The 18,884-nt window shown below is 51.9% G+C and overlaps 3 protein-coding genes across 4 annotated transcripts; 2 read left to right on the top strand and 1 right to left on the bottom strand.

Moving 5' to 3' along the window:
- Positions 1-1,681: 1,681 nt before the first annotated feature.
- MRPL48 (mitochondrial ribosomal protein L48) lies at positions 1,682-7,272 on the top strand. Of its 2 annotated transcripts, XM_032095033.1 has the most exons (9): positions 1,682-1,979; positions 2,748-2,800; positions 3,071-3,108; positions 3,419-3,504; positions 4,116-4,288; positions 5,456-5,558; positions 6,103-6,192; positions 6,834-6,909; positions 7,165-7,272. In XM_032095033.1, exons 1-8 carry the CDS (start codon positions 1,959-1,961, stop codon positions 6,906-6,908), a joined length of 639 nt encoding a protein of 212 aa, XP_031950924.1. In that variant the 5' UTR covers positions 1,682-1,958; the 3' UTR covers position 6,909; positions 7,165-7,272. The 2 variants fall into 2 exon arrangements, with proteins under 2 accessions (XP_031950924.1, XP_031950922.1); XM_032095031.1 differs by lacking the exon at positions 7,165-7,272 and having other exon boundaries at positions 6,834-7,049.
- Positions 7,273-8,058: 786 nt separating this feature from the next.
- Positions 8,059-8,715, bottom strand: LOC116437365 (cytochrome c oxidase assembly factor 4 homolog, mitochondrial). The gene is made up of 2 exons (XM_032095035.1): positions 8,629-8,715; positions 8,059-8,424 (listed from the first exon to the last, which is right to left on the bottom strand). The coding sequence occupies exon 2, from the start codon at positions 8,416-8,418 to the stop codon at positions 8,170-8,172; it is 249 nt and encodes an 82-aa protein (XP_031950926.1). The 5' UTR covers positions 8,419-8,424; positions 8,629-8,715; the 3' UTR covers positions 8,059-8,169.
- On the top strand, positions 8,690-18,835 carry PAAF1 (proteasomal ATPase associated factor 1). The gene is made up of 12 exons (XM_032095014.1): positions 8,690-8,839; positions 8,914-8,954; positions 9,377-9,480; positions 9,840-9,929; positions 13,706-13,804; positions 14,474-14,624; positions 15,638-15,832; positions 16,166-16,257; positions 16,524-16,639; positions 17,223-17,305; positions 17,550-17,632; positions 18,436-18,835. Exons 1-12 carry the CDS (start codon positions 8,793-8,795, stop codon positions 18,511-18,513), a joined length of 1,179 nt encoding a protein of 392 aa, XP_031950905.1. The 5' UTR covers positions 8,690-8,792; the 3' UTR covers positions 18,514-18,835.
- Positions 18,836-18,884: the final 49 nt, after the last annotated feature.

Here is an 18,884-nt window from a genome sequence, read left to right as displayed (position 1 = left end):
CTTTCACCGAGAGAGGAGTGATCTGCTTCCATAAGGCCATAAGTCACTGGAAACCTATTGACTGCGACGTGCAGGAGACTGAATTCTGTGATTTAACAGTCCCTTTTGGCTTTAAAATGTATCCATCTATGAGGAATGTCAGAGACATTCCTCAGTGGAGAGATGGACTCGTTTCTCATGGAGACACAGAGGACAACAAGTCATTGGGAGGGGGATCCCTACAATCTGTTACTGCTGTACCCCAAACTCAGCCTGGGGCAACACTCCCTCCTCAGCCACGTTTTGTGGGTGGAAGAAAGGTGAGTCCCCAGGAGGTGCAGAGAGAATTAAAGGGTGCAGTCCCACTCCATGGGCACACAGCACTGGAATAAGGGCATGGAATAAGGAGTCATCCTGGACCTGCTCCTAATCCTGGTGCTCATCACAGCTTCCCCTACAAATACAGCACCAGTCAGTCCCCTCCAGTCACAGCAGCCACTCCTCAATTTCCTCTGGGGCTTCAAAGATCATGGGAGGAGAAGCCCAGGTTTCCTGGAGTGGGAGTGCCGGCTTTAACCCAGCTCAGACTCCTGCAGTGCTCCTTAGTCAAGTGTCATTCCCAGGCTGGCCCTGCCTGGGGCTCGCCAGGTGGGATCAAAGGGCAGCATAACATCCATGTGGGCAGTTCTGTCCCATCTCGGGAGCACCAGGAAAACACAGCTTGGAGCTGGGAACACGTGTCCTTGCATTGCAGAGCAGAGAGCAAAGGTGCCGTGGATCCCCTCTGCCCTCTCGATGTGCCAGGCAGGTGGAGACACAAACCTTGTCCTTTCACATTCCTTCTGTCCCCTCCGTGCCCCAGGGCAGAGGGGATGAACATCAGGGGTGTCACATGTGTGTCTGGAGCTCCAGGCACTCAGAAATGCAGGACGGGGCTGGATCACAGAGCAGGAAATGAACTTGCCACGTGGATGAACTGGAGGGAGAAAGTCCATCAGGAGCTCTGACAGCTGCAGCAAGAGCAATTGGAGCAGCCATCAGTCAGCAGAGCAGGAAATCCTGACACAAAATCCAGCTGACAGGCAGGGAACGGCTCCGAGAAGGGGGCTCAGGGATGTGGGCTCCAGAGTGAGCATCTGCCATGGAAAAAGGGGGAAACTGGAGCCAGACTGGAGAGAAGGGAGCTAGGAGGAGGGAAAAGAGCCTGTGGGAAATTAAGGTTTGTGTGGCATTTTGAGGCGGTTTGGCACGGGATGGATTTTCCTGAGCCAATTCCAGACTGTCAGGCCTGGGGAGCACAGGACCACAGGCCCATCTCTTCCCAGGCAGACCCCCTGCCCAGCTCCTCTCCCACTGAAAAATCAGGAAGGAGGTCCCCGCCAGCCCAACCTTCCTACGCTTAGGATTTAGTGATTGTCAATAATTTTTTTTAAAGTGATACTAAAGGCCTAAGTAAATGGCCGCCGTGACGCCACACTCAAGGTGGCCACTGCACCCCGCTGGGGCGGGGCCCGGGGGCGAGCTCAGCACTGCCACGTGGCTATGTCACACTCAACATGGCCGCCGCGCCGTGATGGACGTGTCTTGTGGCCAATCAGTGTGCGAAGACGGGCGGAGGGCGGGCCGTGACTGGCGGGGCCCGCGGTGATAGGCGCAAGGCAGGGTGCACTGTGCAGCCGTTACCGTGTGGCGGCGCTGCCCGCTGCGTGTGGGAGGCAGGAACGAGGTGTCCGCCATTACTGCCCGCACCCCCGCGCCCTCCCCGCCGCCGCCTTTAGGACACCAGGGCCCCGCCGGTACCACGGGTTGTCCCAAAGTTGTTGCCTACGGGAGTTCTCGGGGGGCTGTCCGAGAGTTAGAGCTTCCGGGAGGCATCGCTGGGCGGAACGCGGGGAGGGAGCCGCGGGACGGAGGGAGCCGATTGGGGGCGTACCGAGGCACTGTGGGGGAACGGTTTGAGCGATGGACCGCGGCTCCGGATGATGGCGGCGATTCCGAAGGTACCGGGGATAGCCACCGGGAAGGGGAGTGGGAACGGGGAAGGACGGGGGGACACAGGGAAGGGGAGGAACAGGAACGGAGGAATAGCCTTGGTCCTTGAGACAGCTGAGACAGCCCCAGCCCTGCTGCTGGAGGCCCTGATCCGGCCCTGGTTTGGTTTCGGAAGGACGTGTGTGTGTGCGTGTGGGGGGGGGGGGGGGGGGGGGTGATCGTGAAGGGATCCAGACTTCGAGATCGTGCCCTGGATCTGTCTTGGTGCTCCTGGACCACGGGCAGAGGTACCCACACACCCCTGCTCCCCATCCTCACACACCTAGAGGTCACCTCAACTCTGTTAGAACCCTCGTCTCCTGGCCTTGGCAGATCCCTGTCCCTCTACATTGGGACATTTGGGACATCGGTATTTATCCCCCATCCTGGTTTGGCGACAGCAAAGCTTTTTGCCGGATGGATGAACTGTTTCCCTCCATCCGTGTGGAGGTGGGACAAGCACGAGGGTGTTCACAGGCTATCCAACCACGTCCGTGAGAGCGTTGGATAGTCCAAACGCTCCTGGAGCTCTGGCAGCCTTGGGGCTGTGCCCATTCCCTGAGGAGCCTGGGCAGTGCCCCATCTGGGGGGAAGAACCTTTTCCTAAATCCAACCTAAAGCTCCGTTGATGCAGCTCCAGCTGTTCCCTCGGGTCCTATCCTAGAGCTGTAGTAACTGGAGGTGTTGGTGAAACTGCTCAGAGGATCTGCCACGCTGTTGTATTTTAACCACTGCAGGTGCTGTGCTCGGAGAAGGGAGTGTTGCTCAGGCAGGTGCTTGCCCTCAGCAGGTGAGAAAACATACACGACCAAAAATTTGCTTTTTTTTTTTTTTTTGCCAAATCTTCTAATAGTGGAGGTAAGACTTTGAGCTGGGAGCTGAAAGGGCTGTGGGATGGGAAGAAGGGGAAGTCCTTGTGCTTATGGGATCAGGCCGTGCCTTAGCAAGAGCATTTGCAAAAGGACATTGGCCACATATTTCCCATAGGTCAGGGAAACCAGAGTTGTTAATCATTATCTTGTTTCCTACAGATTTTTAATCATTATCTTGTTTCCTACAGAGCAGCAACACCCAGACAAAACTGTCTATGTGCTGCAGGTAAGGTCTGTTGTCAGTCCAGTTTTGAGGCAAAAATTCACTTCCGTCAAATAAATATTAAACATTGGAGCATTTGTGTTTAACTTTGGGGGGTTTTAGCCAACTTTGAACTGGTTAAATAACCTGAGCAGGTGTTCTTCCACTTTCATATGATTTTTTCTAACATTTTCTTCTTTTTTGCCTTGTTATTGGCTAAGCAACTGGCACCAGCCATGGTGTTCTGTAACATCAGTATGGGTTTGGGGCTCTCAGAGCACCTGCAGATGTTTGTTTGCAGCTGGGAACATGTTTGCTCTGCTCTCACTTTAAGGTGATGCACTCCTGAGTTGCCACAGATCCTACAGATCCCGACCTACACATGGAATTGGGAAGTTTAAATACCTGCTCCCAAAGGAGGTAGGCAGAAGGACTTCCTTCTGTGTTTGCTTTCCCAAGGTAGTCCTGAAGCATATGGAAGGCCAGGCTGGATGGGGTTTGGAGAAACCTGGGATAGTGGGAGGTGTCCCTGCCCATGGCAGGGGTTGGAATGGGATGAGATTTAAGGTCCCTTCCAATCCAAACTATTTGATGATTCCATGAAGTACCCACTCACCACACTGCAGAAATGCTTCATTTTGGCCAGTACATTCCTGTGGAAGTTAGTGAGTAGCTTTGGAAGGGAGGAACCTCTTCCTGATGTTGAATTTAACACCTAAACTCTTCCAGAATATTGTGAGCAGGTCTTATTTGCATGTAACCTTTTCACGCTCCCTGAGACTTGGAAAGACATCCATTTGTGTGGAAGGAGGAAACAACAACAAGTCAGCTGCCTTTTAGGCAGGAACTGAAATAAACAGCAGGTTTATTTCTACTGGTTTTACTCCTTTCTTTCTTCCTCTGGAAGAAATTAATCACAGCATGAGTGTGTTTTCCGTGTGATGCCATCCAAGAGCCGAACTTTTATTCCCAGCATGGTTCAAACCAGATACTTTCTATTTTATTTTATTGTATTTTCTTTTGGAAAACAGGTTCCAAAGAGGAGAAAGGAAAAGGTGCAGATGAAAGAGATCAGTGCTGGCACTGAGTACCAGTATGGAGATGTCAACATCCAGATGACTTCCTATGATCTGTGCCTGGTGGAGCATTTTGCTCAGTATGTCCATAGACTCTGCAACCGGCTCTCAGTCCAGGTCAATGAGAGGTAGGGGGAAATCTGTCCCTCTGGATTATGACCACCTGCAGATCAGGGCACACTCCAGTCTCCCTGAGAGATTCCCATTCGGATGTAAATCCAAATCTCTCACCTTCCCTGTGGTCTCTTTTTGTGTGTCTATACAATTTTGGATGCTGTATTCATGACAGGAAGGCTGAAATGGAGTTTTTCAGGCACTGACTTGAGCAGATTCCAAGGAAAAAATAGCTGTTACATTTCCTTCCTCTGAGGAAAAGGCTTTAAGCCTGTGGGTGCAGAGCCTGGGAGTTGCTGACATTTGCTGCTGGTTTTCCTTCCTGGTCTGTGATCCAGGCTCTGCACATCACCCTGGTTATCCAAACTGGAATGAGCTTGGGAAAGCCCTGAAGGTGCTGGGTGAGCTTCCTGCTACTTCAGTTTAGGAGGAGAGGATGCTTCAGGAGCATCCTAGATCTCCAAAACAGGCATATCCCAACAGCCACTCCACTGGTTTTAATCCCCGAGGAATGTGAGGCAGCATCTTGGTGCCTGAAGTGCTCTCAGGGAGCTGCAGGCACTGGGGAAAGCACTGAGGGAATAAAACCAGTGGTGACTCTCTAAAATGTGTATTTTCACTTGTACCCTCTGAGGTTGGATGTGGTTCAGTGTATAGAGAAAGAAAGGATTTGCCCTTCAGACTGGAAATTGAGGGGAAAAGGTGGGCAGGAGGATGGAGCTTGGATGTAGCTGTGGGAATAGGGATGAGGAGGCTGAGGTCTCTGAGTATGGGGCAGAGTCTGATCCACTCCCAGTCACATTCCCATTGAATCTGAGCTGTAAACAATGTATTTTGAGTGGTGCATTGCAGCAGCAGTTTCTAGCTCTGTCCCAAAAGACAAAATAAGTCAGAACTCTTGCTTTCCTTGAACTATGAAGAAGTTAAAAGTTCTCAGGCTGGTGTTCAGAGCTAATCCAGGTTTTTGCTGGCAGCAGTGCTGCAGAGCTTCCCCCTTATCTCCTTCCAGCAAAACAGCCGGCCTCTACCAGCGTCTGATTTGCAAGATACGTCCTTTGCATAATTAATTTCCCATGAAAAGTTAATCTCCTTTCCCATTCTCTGCTGTGGAGGTTGATTCATCCCTGTAAAGTAGTGCAGATATCCTGCCTGTCCTAAGCACTGCCCTCTGGCTTTTGCAGCTATGCCATGCCCACCAAAACCAATGAGGTGCTGTTCCTGGAAGAGAGGGGATCCAAAATGCAGCTGGATGCAGTCCTGACCACCCACCAGAGGGTTGTCCAGGTAGGAGCTGGGATTTGCTGACAGCGCTGGGCCTCTCCTGCAGCACTTCCCATCACAGGCTCCCCAAACCCCTCGAACATTTAACAGATGAAAGGCATCATTTGGGCATAAATGGAAGCAAAAAGTCTAATTACATTTTCTGCTGAGTGTTGCTCCTGAACTAGAAGCCCAGAAGGGTTTCCTGGCTCTGTTTTTCAGGCAGAAGATTTAAGATCTATTTTCTGCAGAATAACTGATATGAGGGGTAGAAAAGTCATGTTTAGGGATGAGTCATCAGAGAAACTCACGGCGTTAGATGGGATATTGGGAAGGAATTGTTCCCTGGGAGGGTGGGGAGGCCCTGGCACAGGGTGCCCAGAGAAGCCATGGCTGCCCCATCCCTGGGGGTGTTCAAGGCCAGGCTGGACGCGGCTTGGAGCAACCTGGGATAGTGGAAGGGGTCCCTGCCCATGGCAGGGGGTGGGACTGGATGATCTTTAAGGTCCCTTCCAACCCAGACTATCCCGGGATTGTTCTCCTGCAGCTCTGTCATTTCTGCTTTCAGATCCATGGTTTGAGTTCAACGTTTGCTCCCATACTCCTGGAAATCATTCAGAGTAACCAGCCTGAGGGGGTCCATCTGTTAGTGAAACAGGTACATTTACATTTCCCAGTGCCTTTCCCTTTAGGAAGCAGAGATGATCCATGTCATGAATTTGCTTTGAGAGCACAAACCTGGTCCCGAGCCTACTGTCTGCTCTAGACTTGGGGATACCAAGAATCCCCAAGAGCCAGGCAATCCCTGATCCATGAAAATCCATTGCTCCTAATTCTCAGTAAGTGTTTCATTTCCCATTTAGCCTTCTCTAATTAGTGCCACAGGAAGTGCCTTCCCAGCCCCTCCCATGGATCTGTAGGAAAGGGCAGTTGGAGGTTCCTTTCCTTTGCTGCCACAGATTCCCTGTGAGCCTTAAGGAAACATTTCACTTCAGCAGTGCTTCTCCACCTCTTCTCTGGGAATCCCCAGGAACATCATGGAGCAGTTGATAGCAAGGCTGGGACTGGAATCCCAAATGCTATGCCCTGCTTTGATGGAATTCGCTCCAGGAGGAGCATTCAGCTTGTTTTCTGTTGGAAGCCCAATGGTTTTCCAGCACCGAGTGACTTCCCACTGGGGCTTTCCACTCCCTGGGTGCAGTGGGCATTTAAGCCTTTAGTTTTTCCACTCTCGAGGGGTTGTCTTTGGGAAAGGGTTTGCGTGATCCTCACTTGTGATGGCTTTCCCTCCCTCTGTAGCACACAGAAGCCGATTTCAAGAGCCGACTGAAGTCTCGACCACAGCTGGAAGAGCTGCTGGCACAGATGTCCTGAGGTGAGGAACAAGGTGCCATCCATGGGCTGTTCCAGCCTCCAGAGGGTGCTTCCTATGCTTCCTACTGATCACTCGGTGAATTGGAAGGAATTCCCAGTGTCAGCAACCAGCTTGTCCCAATAAAAAAAATAATGCATTTGTATCTGACTGGTTTGTACTGGGAGCAAAGGTGCCACAATGGAATGTGGGTTTGCTTTCCTTCAGTTTTTTGGTTTTTTTTTTTTTTTTAATACCTGCCTATTTTCCTTTTGATAGGTGGGGGTTTCTGCAGAAATCTCTGAGAGTGAATAATGCTGTGCTACAACAATCCCAGAAATTGTTACAACCAAATTTGATGGATGCCAAGAGAAACTGTGCCAGAAACTGGTTTGTTTGGAGGTTTTATCTCCCCCTTTCTAAGGAGTGGCTCGTGAAAAAGACAGAAAGTAACTCATTCATTTACACTCTCCCCCAAACCGGGGCTGTCCAGGTGTTGCTTGTGCTTCCATGCCCGCTGTGATTTTTGGCCAGCAGTGCTGGAACCCAGCCCCTCGGCATTCCCAGCACCCACAGCCCTGGCAAATAGCCTGGAATGTTCCTTCTGGCAAAAGCCATGGGTGCTCTTTCTCTTGGCTTATTTGCCAGTAAGTGGTGGTCAGATGAGAATCCATTTTTCTCCCATTCCAAATTTTTCTGTGGCTTCCCAGGAGATAAATCCCCTCCCCAAAAATCCCATCCTGTGGGACATGAGGTTATCACGACTGACAAAAGCCTTAGGATGGCACAGAGAACTGTTCTGGAGCCAAGACTCAGCCTGAGTGCTGTGAATGCTCCTGGATTGGGGTATTTTGGGCCAGAAGTCCCCAACCACAGAATCATTTTGGCTGGAAATGACCTCTGGAATCATTGAGCCCAAGCTGTGCCCAATCCCCACCTTGTCACCAGCCCAGAGCAGTGAGTGCCACATCCCGTTTTTCTTGGACACCTCCAGGGATGGGGACTCTAAACCTCCCTGGGCAGCCCCTGACAATGTTTAACACCCCCTTCCGTTAAGAAATTCCTCCTGATGTCCAACCTGAACCTACCGTGGCACAGCTTGACGCTGTATCCTCCAAACCCGCGCCCCCCCTCCAACTTCCAGTTCTCCCACTGGCACAGATGAAGCCGAGGGACGACAGATTCCAGATTTAATTTCCCAACAATTCCCCACGGATTTCCCAGCACCAGAAAGGGGGCGAAGGGCGCAGCCGCCCGCATTCCTGTGGGGCAGTCCGGGCGCTGTCAGTCCGTGGGCTGGGCTGGGCTCGCTCCGCGCTCCCGCTGCTGCCGCCGGGCCATGCAGGCCCCGAAGGCGCGGAGCTGCTCCTGGCAGTGCCGCCAGTCCTGCCGCTCCGCCATGCACTCCTGCAGCTGCCGGTGCTGCTCCAGGCAGCCGGTCCGCGCGATCATGGCATCCAGGGGATCCTCGCCCTCCTCAGCCTCGCCCTGCGCCGCCGCCGCGCGGCTCCAGGCGTGCCCGGCCTTCGCCATGGAGAGCTGGGCACGAGGGAGGTGGCCGTGTCTTTGGGGCGCTCAGCAGCCTCTCCGTGCACCCTCCCCGTACACCTTACCCCAGCCACGGGTGCCCACCGCCTCCTCAACCCCCACCCTTCACCTCCCGAGGGTCCCCGTTCCCCCACAGATGTCCAGCACCCTCCACAACCCCGACCCCCGACCCCCCCCAATAAACACCCCCCGTACCAGCGCAGCGCGGCCCCTTTAAGGCGGGAGCCCGGCACGGCCACTTCCGGGGCATGGCGTGACCGCGGCGGCGCTCGTTGATTGGCGGGTTTCCTCCCGTTCCGGTCGCGCGACGGTCGACGGGAACTAAGGAGGCGGAAGTAGGTGCAGTTACCCCGGTAAAGATGGCGGCGACGCTGCGGATCCAGAGCGACTGGAGCCGGGCGTTGAGGTGGGAACGGTCCCTTTCTTTGTCCCTGTCCTTATCCTTGTCCCTGCCCCGCTCACGGCCGCTTCTCTCTGCAGCAGGGACGAGGGCGAGGCCTGGCTGAGCTGCCGCAGCACCGGTGAGTGGCTTGAAGAGGCCTCGGGGGTAACCGTGGGGATAAGAGGGGATCGGGGAGGATCGAGAGGGTTCTGGAGGTGAGGGGTGTTTAAGAAGCCTGTGGTGCAGAAACGGGTGGGGGTAGCTGGGGGACCCTGTGGAATAGGGGCTGGTGGGGTGGGGGTGCCCTGTGGTTTAAACGGGGGTGCGAGTGGTTGGGGGTCCCTTGTTTAAAAGGGACTGGGGTGGTTCGGGGGTCCCTTCGGTTTTAAAGGGGGTGGGGTCATTTGGAGGCCCTGTGGGTTCGGAGGGCATGGGGGTGTTTGAGTTCCTTGTGGGTAAGGAGGAGGTGAGGGTGGTTGGGGTCCCTCTGACTTGGGAGGGGTGGGGGACGTTTGGGGTCCCCGTGGGCTGTCCCTGGGGCTGACGGCTGCTGTCCCCCAGGGAAGCCCACCCTGTACGGCAGTGTCACCCGGCGCGGGCTCAGCTCCGATGGTGTCCCAGACATCGTGGCCTCCGAGGGATTCGTGGTCGGGGAAGTCACCAAGGTGCCAAGGCTGGGGGGAGAGGGGTTGGTGACCACCCCGTGCATAAAGGGGAGCCACTCTGACGGCCTAAGCTGACACCCGGTACCTGCACAGTCCCACCCAGCCATCCCGAGCCTCCGGCTGCGCTGAGCCCTGGAGCTGGTCCCTACCATCCCACAGGGCCGTGGCTGGCCAGGCTGCAGCAGCCATCCCTTCCCACCTGCATCCTGAGGAGATGAGCCCCACACTGACCCATCCATCAGTTTTCAGGCTCTGGGATCCTACAGCTGGGTCCAGGTCACGGTTCTACCTCGGCAACCTCTGTTTCAGGACTAACAGCACTTCTAATTCCTTTCTTCCCCCTCTCTTTCCTTCTCTAGAAAAGCATCCTCATTTCTTGTCCTCACGAGAACGTGTCCACAAAGTTCCTGGCTCCATACACAAGTTTTTGTAGGATTCATCAGAAAAGCGTGAGTAGCCTTGTGAGGTGGGAATCTCTGGGTGTGATTGGTAAACCTCACATCCCTGTGTGTGGTGTCCTCGCAGTGAGGGGTGGCCTGGAGTGTGGATTCGTGTGTGAGGGGCTGGAATGGAGATGGAACTGGGATCTTGTGGTTTAGGAGTAGTGTTCCCACTGAAATACCCTGGACCACGTGCCACTCACTCCTTCCCCCCTCCCCTTGCAGCAGGATGGAAAGGGGAATTGGAGGCACAAAAGACAAAGATCAGGGGCTGAGGTAAGAACAATTTACTGAGAACAGCAATGGAATAAGAAAATAAACGGTAGCAACAGTATTAATTAACAAAACAGGACAGGGAAACCACAAGGAACCCAGAACCCCTAGAAGGTACCACCAAATATCCCCAATATCCCATCCCGTGTCCCTCCCTGCTCCTGTGAAAATTAACCCTCTCCTGGCCAGAACCAGGACATTCCCCACCCCTCAGTCTATCCCATCTACTCATGCCCAGATCCCACACTGCCCAACTATACACACAAAAGCACAGGAATCATTCCCTTAATCAAAGGCTGTCCCTCCTAAATGTCTCAAGATAGATATTTATATCCGTTATACTGTGTTTCCTTGTCATCAGTGGTCTTCCAATCCCTCTCATTGGTATCCAGGGTTTTTTAGCTGTGTTCTTTTAAACTTTTAAATTCTTCTGGTTTTTTTGGGTTTTTTTTTCTCCTGCTGCCGTTTTTTTACTTGTACTTCTGAGCCTTATGAAATCAATCCAGTCCGTTCTTTAAGACCTTGGTCTCTTCAACACTTTTCTTTGGGAGCTCTTCTAAAACACTGATCTTTTCCAAGCCTTGGCTTTGTAACGTTTCGAGTTGTTCCATGCAGGACGCTGAGGGACGTCTGTAGGAAAGACAGCATAGTCACGGCAGATGGGGCAGGTGCTGGAATGCTCCTGGAGCCACGTCCTGATGCACTCCCTGTGGAATTCATGCCCACACTCCAGTTCACACGTGTTTCTGCTTAGCTCCTCGTGGCATATTGTGCAGGGATCATCACTGGAGGCTCTGTTTTCCTTGGGCTGTATTTCCACACAGCTGTCCCGTGGCAGGGGAAGAGGGTTTCAGTCTATAGTCCCAGATGTAGGCCTTTAACTTCAGCACCTTTAGGTCCCTATCCCATGTAAAGGATGACAGCGCCTTGGCATAGAACGGTGGCGCGCTCTTTTTAAACGCCGCCCAAATGCGCCAGGTGCAGTAGGCTCCGTCCGGATTGTCGAGGAACTGCGTGTTCCGTGTATTCCGGTAGAGTATGTCCACCATAGTTAATTCTGTCAGATAGTGAACACCTTCCAGCTTGGTGTTCCACCTGTCCCGGTACACGATCACCTCGTCCGCGGTGTACGCCAGCCTCACACTTGACACGAGTCGCCTCCAGAGGCTGAGAGTTCCTGGCCCGCTCCCAAGCCTCCTGTCAATGGCCACATCCCGGGACAGGGGTCCCAGGTGCGTGGCTTCGTAACTGTTTAGGAATACATCCACATTGGCCCCTGCAAACCAGCAGTCGTACAGCCAGAGCAGTAAGGACTGATCCGGAAGGCGGGTGAATCGTTGTCGGATTTCTTGCAGCTTACGCTGGGATTTGCTCATTATCTCTGGCTCTGCTTCTTCCTCCTCTTCTGAGGACGCTGTTTCCTCTTCATCCCTCACTAAGCAAACTAATTTGGGCCTGGATGTGAGTGTGTTCTCTTTAGGAGCGACTGCTCCTGGCATGGGTTGTTCCTCTGGTGCAGCTGCAGTTTGAGTGGCTACAGTGCCTGTTGGTCTGTTTTCCTCCTCCTCCTCCTCTTCCTCCTCCTCCTCTTCCTCCTGAGGGGACTGGCTGGTATCCAGCAGTGTCCGATAAAGAGTAGCCAGGGCCCAGCACAGTGCAGTAAGTTGCTCCTCCCTGGAACCACCACAGCGCTTCTCTTTCAGATATTCTGCCACTTTAACAGGGTCCTGTATTTGTTCAGGGGTGAACTTCCAAACCACTGGAGATGAATACTCCTTCAAAACCTGGCCGATTTTCTCCCACCTTCCGTGCCACTCATCATCATCCGACCTCTGAAAGAATTTCTTAATAATCTCTTTTGTGACTCTGAAGATGATGTAGACCAGAGTGAGGAGATATATCAGACACGGCAACAGGAATATGCCTTCCTTAGTATTCAGAGGGAGTCCAGAATCCTCAAAAGCTGCTATAAGAGGCTTGAAGGAGTAAAAGGAGATGAAAGGCTTGTGGAAATCATCGTCTCCTGTTCCCCCCCCAGACTGGGAACGATTATTAATGGTCTCCTGGAGGTAGTATATCACGTCACAAGTTGATACCACATAACCCACGTACATAAAAATCTTGAACCATCTCCCTAAACTGTGAAAGTGCGTTATCAGGACCACACAGGGAATTATAAACCTGTATAGGCACCACTCCACTAAGGGCAGACTAAGCCACATCGTGCCCTGCGGCTGTACCTCACACACCAAACACTCAGCTCAAACTTGCTTCCAACCGGCTGTGGGCAGAGCTGTTGGGATCTCGAGCCTTGGTGCCGCACGATGGGCGCCGGATTCGGCGGTGGTGGTTTGGGAACGGTATTCCCGAATTTAGCGTTCCCACGGGCGCGGCCCGCGCCGCTCGCTCCCTGCGCTCCCCCGCGGGAGGCTGGAGAGGGGAACCGGAGGCACCACAGGCAGCGATCGGGGGCTGAGGCGCCAACAACTCACAGGGAACAGCAATGGGACAGGGAGCGACCGCGGGGACCCGCCCGGATAGAAGGAAAGCCGGAAAGAAGGGAGTTTTTCCCGCCGCCGCACGGGGAGGTGGGATCGGGGGACATCCGGCTCCTGGCTCTGCCCCTCCTGCTGCTGGAAAACTTAACCTTGTCCTGGCTGGAGCCGGGACAGGGTCTTCTTTCTCACGGTGCATCTGCACTTCTTATTCCTGTCCATGGATTTTAGCACTGTAGCGTTTTTTCCCCATCCGCAGCCTGCAAATGCAATTCAGAAACGCAGTGCAAATGCGACTCACAGAATCACAGAATTCCTAATGTTGGAAAAGACCTCTGAGACCATCGAGTCCAAGCTGTGGCTGATCCCCACCTTGTCTCCAGCCCAGAGCACTGGGTGCCACGTCCAGGCCTTCCTTGGACACCGCCGGGGATGGGGACTCCAAACCTCCCTGGGCAGCCCCTTCCAGTGTTTAAAACCCCTTTCCATGAGGAAATTCCTCCTGATGTCCAACCTGGCCCAGCCTGAGGCCGTTCCCTCTCCTCCTGTCCCTGTTCCCTGGGAGCAGAGCCCAACCCTGCCCCCCCCGGCTGCCCCCTCCTGCCCCCTCCTGCCAGCCCCTCAGTGTCCTTCTTCTGAGGGGCCCCAAGCTTGTATGAAGAACTAGTTTTGATTCAGTGTTTCAGCAAATTTAGGCTGTGAATTTGGCTTCATAAATATATCAAACGGTGGCTTGTGATTTGGGCCAGTTATCATGAGCTCTTTTCTTATTTCTCATCTGTTTACAGGACCTACTAGAAAAGTCCAGATTTCTCTTCCACCTGGGATAAACCTGGAATACAACTGCTGCTTGTGCAGGCTTCTCCCTGAGCATTCCTTTTTCTCCTTGCCTTGCAGAGTCACAGGCAGAGAGTATACTTAGCAGGTCTCCCCCTGTACAGAATTAGGCTCTTGAGCAGATATACTTATATACAGAATTATATAAAGCTAATTCTTGGTGCTTTTACCTTCCTGCAGATTACCTGCCTTGATATTTCCAGTGGTGGAGGACTTGGTGTGTCTACCAGCATGGATGGGACCATGAAAATCTGGCAGGCTGCAAACGGAGAAATAAGAGTAAGAGCATCTGGCTTGGATGTTTTGTGTTGTCTGTGACATTCCTGAAGTCCTGTGGCCATGACTTGGGTCAGGCTGTTCACACCCTGTGAAGAATCTGGCTTTTTAGTGAGAAGCTAATTGAAACAGGGCATCTTGGAGGCTTTAAGTCAAATCTATTGGAAAAGGTGGCTTCTCCCAAGGGGGATGTTGCTCAGAGAGGTACTTAGGAATAACAGGTCATTGACAGCCCCTATCCTGCATGGTAAAAGCACTTATGAATTTCTTATGAAGGAGAGAAGAGGGGAGGACAAAAAGCTTTTGGTGCTGGATTACCTCCATCCTGGCTTGTGGCCTTCCCAGAAAAGGGGGAAAGCTCCTTCGTGTGGAGCTTGACCTGTCAGCTCCTTGTTTGGCAGAGGATAAAGACATTTAACTTGTAATTAGAAGCAAATGTAGTATCTTTTGCTATGTAGTTAGCTGCTCAAATGGTAGAGGGAGGCCCAAAGTCACCTCTTTGACTGCTCCAAATTCAGACCAGTCCATTCCAGCAACGCAAACCCAGAGGATTTGAGCTCAATCCTTTGCCCATGTGAGAATTTTTCCAAGTTTTCCAGTGTCAAAACTCAACAACTGCTCGGCACGAGGATGATGACAATGGAACTAGCACGTAGTTCTTTGTTTTTCCAGAGACTTTTGGAAGGCCATGTGTATGATGTGAATTGTTGCAGGTTTTTCCCATCGGGCCTCGTGGTTCTGAGTGGGGGAATGGATGCCCAGCTAAAGATCTGGTCAGCAGAAGATTCCAGCTGTGTAGTAACATTTAAAGGTCACAAAAGAGGTACAGAGCCCTTAAAATGCTTCATTCGCTGTGTGGGTGCTTGCCTTGCACGCCGGGGCTGATGTTCAGTCACCAGCCTGCTGCACTCTGTGTTTGATGTCTGGAATGTAGCATCAGATGCCCCAAATGCTGGCCCAAATTATCCTTCCCTGAGCCACCAACTGCTGTGTCCAGGCTCTGGCTTACCCTGTCCCACAAGGTGCTGGGCTTGATTGAGAGGTTAATAAACCCCATGGCTGGCTGCCCTAAACTTGATTAACTCAAAAAGCCATCTTGTGCAAAACCTGCCATTGTTCTTACGTGATTTGGGGGTTGGAACTTGATCTTCAAGGTCCCTTCCAACCCAAGGCATTCTATAATCTATTTGTGTGCATTGAAAATGCTTTGGCACAGGTGTCCCCTAACCAAACCAGGTGGTGTGACAGAACCTTGGTCAGAGTGATGCTGCCAGTCACTCACAGTCTGTTTGCTTGGCTTATCCTGTCATTTTGGTTTCTGTAGGGAAAGTGCCAATCAAATCTTCTGACCACCTGACTGTTCTCTGCTAAAAAAACCACTGTCATTTTTCAGATCCGAATTTGACAGCCCACAGTATAATAAAGTAGTTAAGGGATCTTAGTGCCAGCAGAGACTGCTCTTTGCATGTTGCTGTAGCTGGATAACAGGAATGCTGCTTTTGGGATTATCCAGGGGTGGACACGGGAACATTTAAAAGTGCCAGGCTCTTTTCTGCCCAGATTAGAGGTTAATTTTGTGTGGCATCAGCTCGTGCTGAGGTGAGGTGTTGCTGATCACATGATGGATAATGTCTTCCCTCTGTGCCAGCTGGTGGTTCCGCTCTGTGGGGTCTTCTGGGAGCTGCTGCCTTCCATAGACACCTTTTTCTAGAGGCACAACTTGTCGGTGTGTGACTGCTGTCACTGGGACAGTGGCCTGGAGCCAGTGGTCAAGTTCAGCTTGAGAAATGGGGTGCTTTTTATGTCTGTATGAACTCAGTCTTTGGTTTCATGCAGGTATTTTGGACACTGCCATCGTGGATCGGGGAAGGAATGTCCTGTCCTGCTCCAGGGATGGCACTGCCCGTCTCTGGGACTGTGGGAAATCTGCCTGCCTGGGCGTCATCGCTGACTGTGGCTCTCCCATCAACGGCGTCGCCGTGGGCACTGCTGACAACTCCCTGAACCTGGGCACACCTGAGAAACCTCCCAGTGAGGGGCTGTCCCTTAAAATTCCCCTTCGTTTCCCTGTCCCAAACTGCTTAGGCTTGTCACCAGTAATCCCAAGTGTCTGGAATGCTGCTCCATGCCCTTTTACCACCTTGGGACAGGAACAGAGCGCTCCAGTCCTGGGTGGAATTGAGCCCTATCTAGCAGTTTGGGTAATGAACACGGAGTTCTGCTTGATTACTGGCCTTTCTGGTGTCTTGGGGTCTGGAGGAATGTTGCCACAATTCAGCAGGGGTGATCCAAACTGTTGGGTTTGGATCCCATCAAGATTTGTTGTGTAGCCACTGTTGGCATTACCTGTTGTCCTTTTGTCAGGTGAACGTGAGGTCGGGACAGAAGGGAAAATCCTGCTGCTGGCTCGAGAGGACAAGAAGCTTCAAGGAGTGGGACTGCAGAGCAGGCAGCCAGTAAGGATCTGGGACTGCCAGAGCACTGGGATGGGGAATTGAGCCAGGTTAAACCTAAACTGGAGGAGAGGCCAAAGCCTGGTGCAATAAAGGGATGCTCTCTCTCCTTTCTCCTGGATAGATTTTTACATGAGGAGTAAGAATGGCTCAGGATTTAACTTGGGAACAGGGAAGACAGTATTTAAAAATAAACAGTGGCAGCTGTTCTGCTTCCCTCTCCTGGATGTCCCATGTGTCTGACACTTGGTTTGTTCCCGAATCCTCAGGTGTTCCTCTTTGTTGGATCTGACGCCTTCAACTGCTGCACATTCCTGTCAAGCACCTACATTCTGGCAGGGACTCAGGATGGGAACATCTACCAGCTGGATGTGAGAAACACAAAGTGAGTGAGTGAGTGCCTGGGGCAAACAACCAGGGTTTTGGTTGGAAAAGAGAGTCAGGCAGAGGGTGCTGGCAGGCAGTGCCACTTCCCATTGCACCGTGAGCTCCTGAGCCTCTTGCATTATGTTGATGTGCTGTGTGTATGATGTTATGTAACTGTATAATTTTATATTTATATAATCTCTGTACACAAACGTGTAGATAAATTTGGCAGAAAACTTCTTAACATCAGTATTCGCCCCTCCCACACAGCCCATTTCTTTGCTTTGCTTGAGTGAAGCAAATGTCTTTGTAGGATCCTGACACCCTGATCCTCATGCCAGCATGGGATTGGAACTGAGCTGTGGGGTTTTACTGGTGTTCCCTGCTAACTCAGTATCATAGGAAAGAATCATGGAATGATTTGGGTTGGAAAGGGCCTTCAGGTTCATCCAGTTCCACCCCTGCCACGGGCAGGGACACCTTCCACTAGCCCAGGTTGCTCCAAGCCCCATCCAACCTGGCCTCGGACACTTCCAGGGATGGGGCAACTGCAGCTCCTCTGGACAACAACCCTCATTCCTTGTTTCTGCTCTTTTTCCTAGTGCTCCAATCCAGGTGATACATAGGTCAGGAGCACCAGTGCTTTCCCTGCTACCCTACCGAGATGGATTTATTGCCAGCCAAGGTAATTCCAGGGCTGTTTTGTGCCCATGGAAATCCTGTAATCAAATCAAGGAGCTTTGTGCTCTTTGGGCATTGTCCTCTTGCCCCTTTGGTTTGGGATTTCCACCCCCCACATCCCTCATATCCCTCCAAAATGGGGCCTCCAAGGTACGTCTCACCCACTGGAGCCTTTTCCCAATAGCATTTCTGTTTGTAATGAAGAGTGTGGCTTGTCTCACTAATTGCCTGCTGGCCCTTCCTTGCAGGGGATGGCACCTGCTTCATTGTTCAGCAAGACCTGGATTATGTCCTGGATCTCACTGAGGCCGACTGCGACCCTGTGTACAAGGTAAGGAACACGGGGCATCCCTGAGGAGAAAGTGGGCAGGGAAAGCTGGTGCCAGGCAGCTGCCCTTAGCTCAGGTTTTTCACCTCAGCAGGTTCCTCCACACAGTTGACTATTGAGCTTATCTTTGTTTTTTCTAACTGAATAATCCTAATATTTTGCATAAACCAATCCTCTGCGGAATTCCCTGGCTTTATCTCCATTGTGCAGGAGCTGAGTGGAATGGTGGAGTTGGAGCAGCTCTGGCAGAGCTGTGTTCCTATAAAAAGTGTGGAATTAGGGTGCTGGGACAATCCTGAGGGTAAAAGAACCAGTGCTGCTGACCCCTCTTGTTCCCTGGGGATTTGGGGCCAGGAATTGGGTCTTGCTGTGCATTCCAGACATCCCACTGTGCTTGCTTGGATCAGGGAGTGTGGCCTGGACTCTCAACCTGGAAATGGGCCCTTGTTTATAACCTGGCCCTTCTCCACAGTCCAGCTGTGCATCTCCTACCCAACACAGCCCCTCAGATGAACACAGGGGGATCGGGGTTTGACTGCCCAACTCAAAGCAGGAGAAACGTTTTGCCACACTTAATTTTCCCTTTGGATCTGATAGAAGAACCCTTGTGTGAGGACACACCTACTCCCTAAGCTCTGGTGAAACCTGGAACTGTCCTTTAAAACCTGCTAATGCTGTTCCAGGAGCCATTCCCCTCCTCTTCCCTTTGCAAAAGTCCAAAAGGAAAGCTCATCTCTGAGGATTTCACTGGCAGCTGTCACTTGGGAAACGCTTTGTGTAAATACTGCTTTTTTTTCCTTCTTCAGGTGGCTTCTTGGGAGAAGGAAATTTACACGTGCTGCAGGGATGGGATAGTGAGGAGATACCAACTTGCTGACCTTTAAGTGTTTGAAGGAGCCAAATAATGGAGCAATGTGTCGGAAAGGCTCTTCCAAGCTGATTTTCCTGGTGTGTGTGTACAAGTTTGAGGCTGTTGTGATGACCAGGCTCCATACACAGTAACAGGTCATATTTTTTCCTACTACACAACTGGGATCAGTTTTTAATTTAGAGAGGCTCTTTTGTTGCAATGATGTTGTGGTTTTATTTCCAGTGCTGAAAAAATGCTGTTTGTAGTGGGGGGAAATAAATAAATAAAGGGGGAGAGGGGGCACAGTCAAAGTGACTATCACAGTATGGAGTGAAATAAAGCCGCTGCTTTGATAACACCTGTGTTAACACATGTGTTTCCATGAAAATCTGGGGATTTTTAAGA

Source organism: Corvus moneduloides, chromosome 2 (genome assembly GCF_009650955.1).
Source record: "Corvus moneduloides isolate bCorMon1 chromosome 2, bCorMon1.pri, whole genome shotgun sequence".
In the NCBI taxonomy this organism is placed as follows: domain Eukaryota; kingdom Metazoa; phylum Chordata; class Aves; order Passeriformes; family Corvidae; genus Corvus; species Corvus moneduloides.
This window is presented reverse-complemented; position numbering and strand designations above follow the sequence as displayed.

Coding starts and splice junctions, on each gene's coding strand:
- MRPL48 (XM_032095033.1), top strand. CDS start 1,959: ATGATGGCGGCGATTCCGAAG. Junction 1,980..2,747: donor TGATGGCGGCGATTCCGAAG/GTACCGGGGATA, acceptor TAACCACTGCAG/GTGCTGTGCTCGGAGAAGGG. Junction 3,505..4,115: donor AATACCTGCTCCCAAAGGAG/GTAGGCAGAAGG, acceptor TTTGGAAAACAG/GTTCCAAAGAGGAGAAAGGA.
- LOC116437365 (XM_032095035.1), bottom strand. CDS start 8,418: ATGGCGAAGGCCGGGCACGCCTGGAGCCGCGCGGCGGCGGCGCAGGGC.
- PAAF1 (XM_032095014.1), top strand. CDS start 8,793: ATGGCGGCGACGCTGCGGATCCAGAGCGACTGGAGCCGGGCGTTGAG. Junction 17,306..17,549: donor TGGATTTATTGCCAGCCAAG/GTAATTCCAGGG, acceptor CCTTCCTTGCAG/GGGATGGCACCTGCTTCATT. Junction 17,633..18,435: donor ACTGCGACCCTGTGTACAAG/GTAAGGAACACG, acceptor TTCCTTCTTCAG/GTGGCTTCTTGGGAGAAGGA.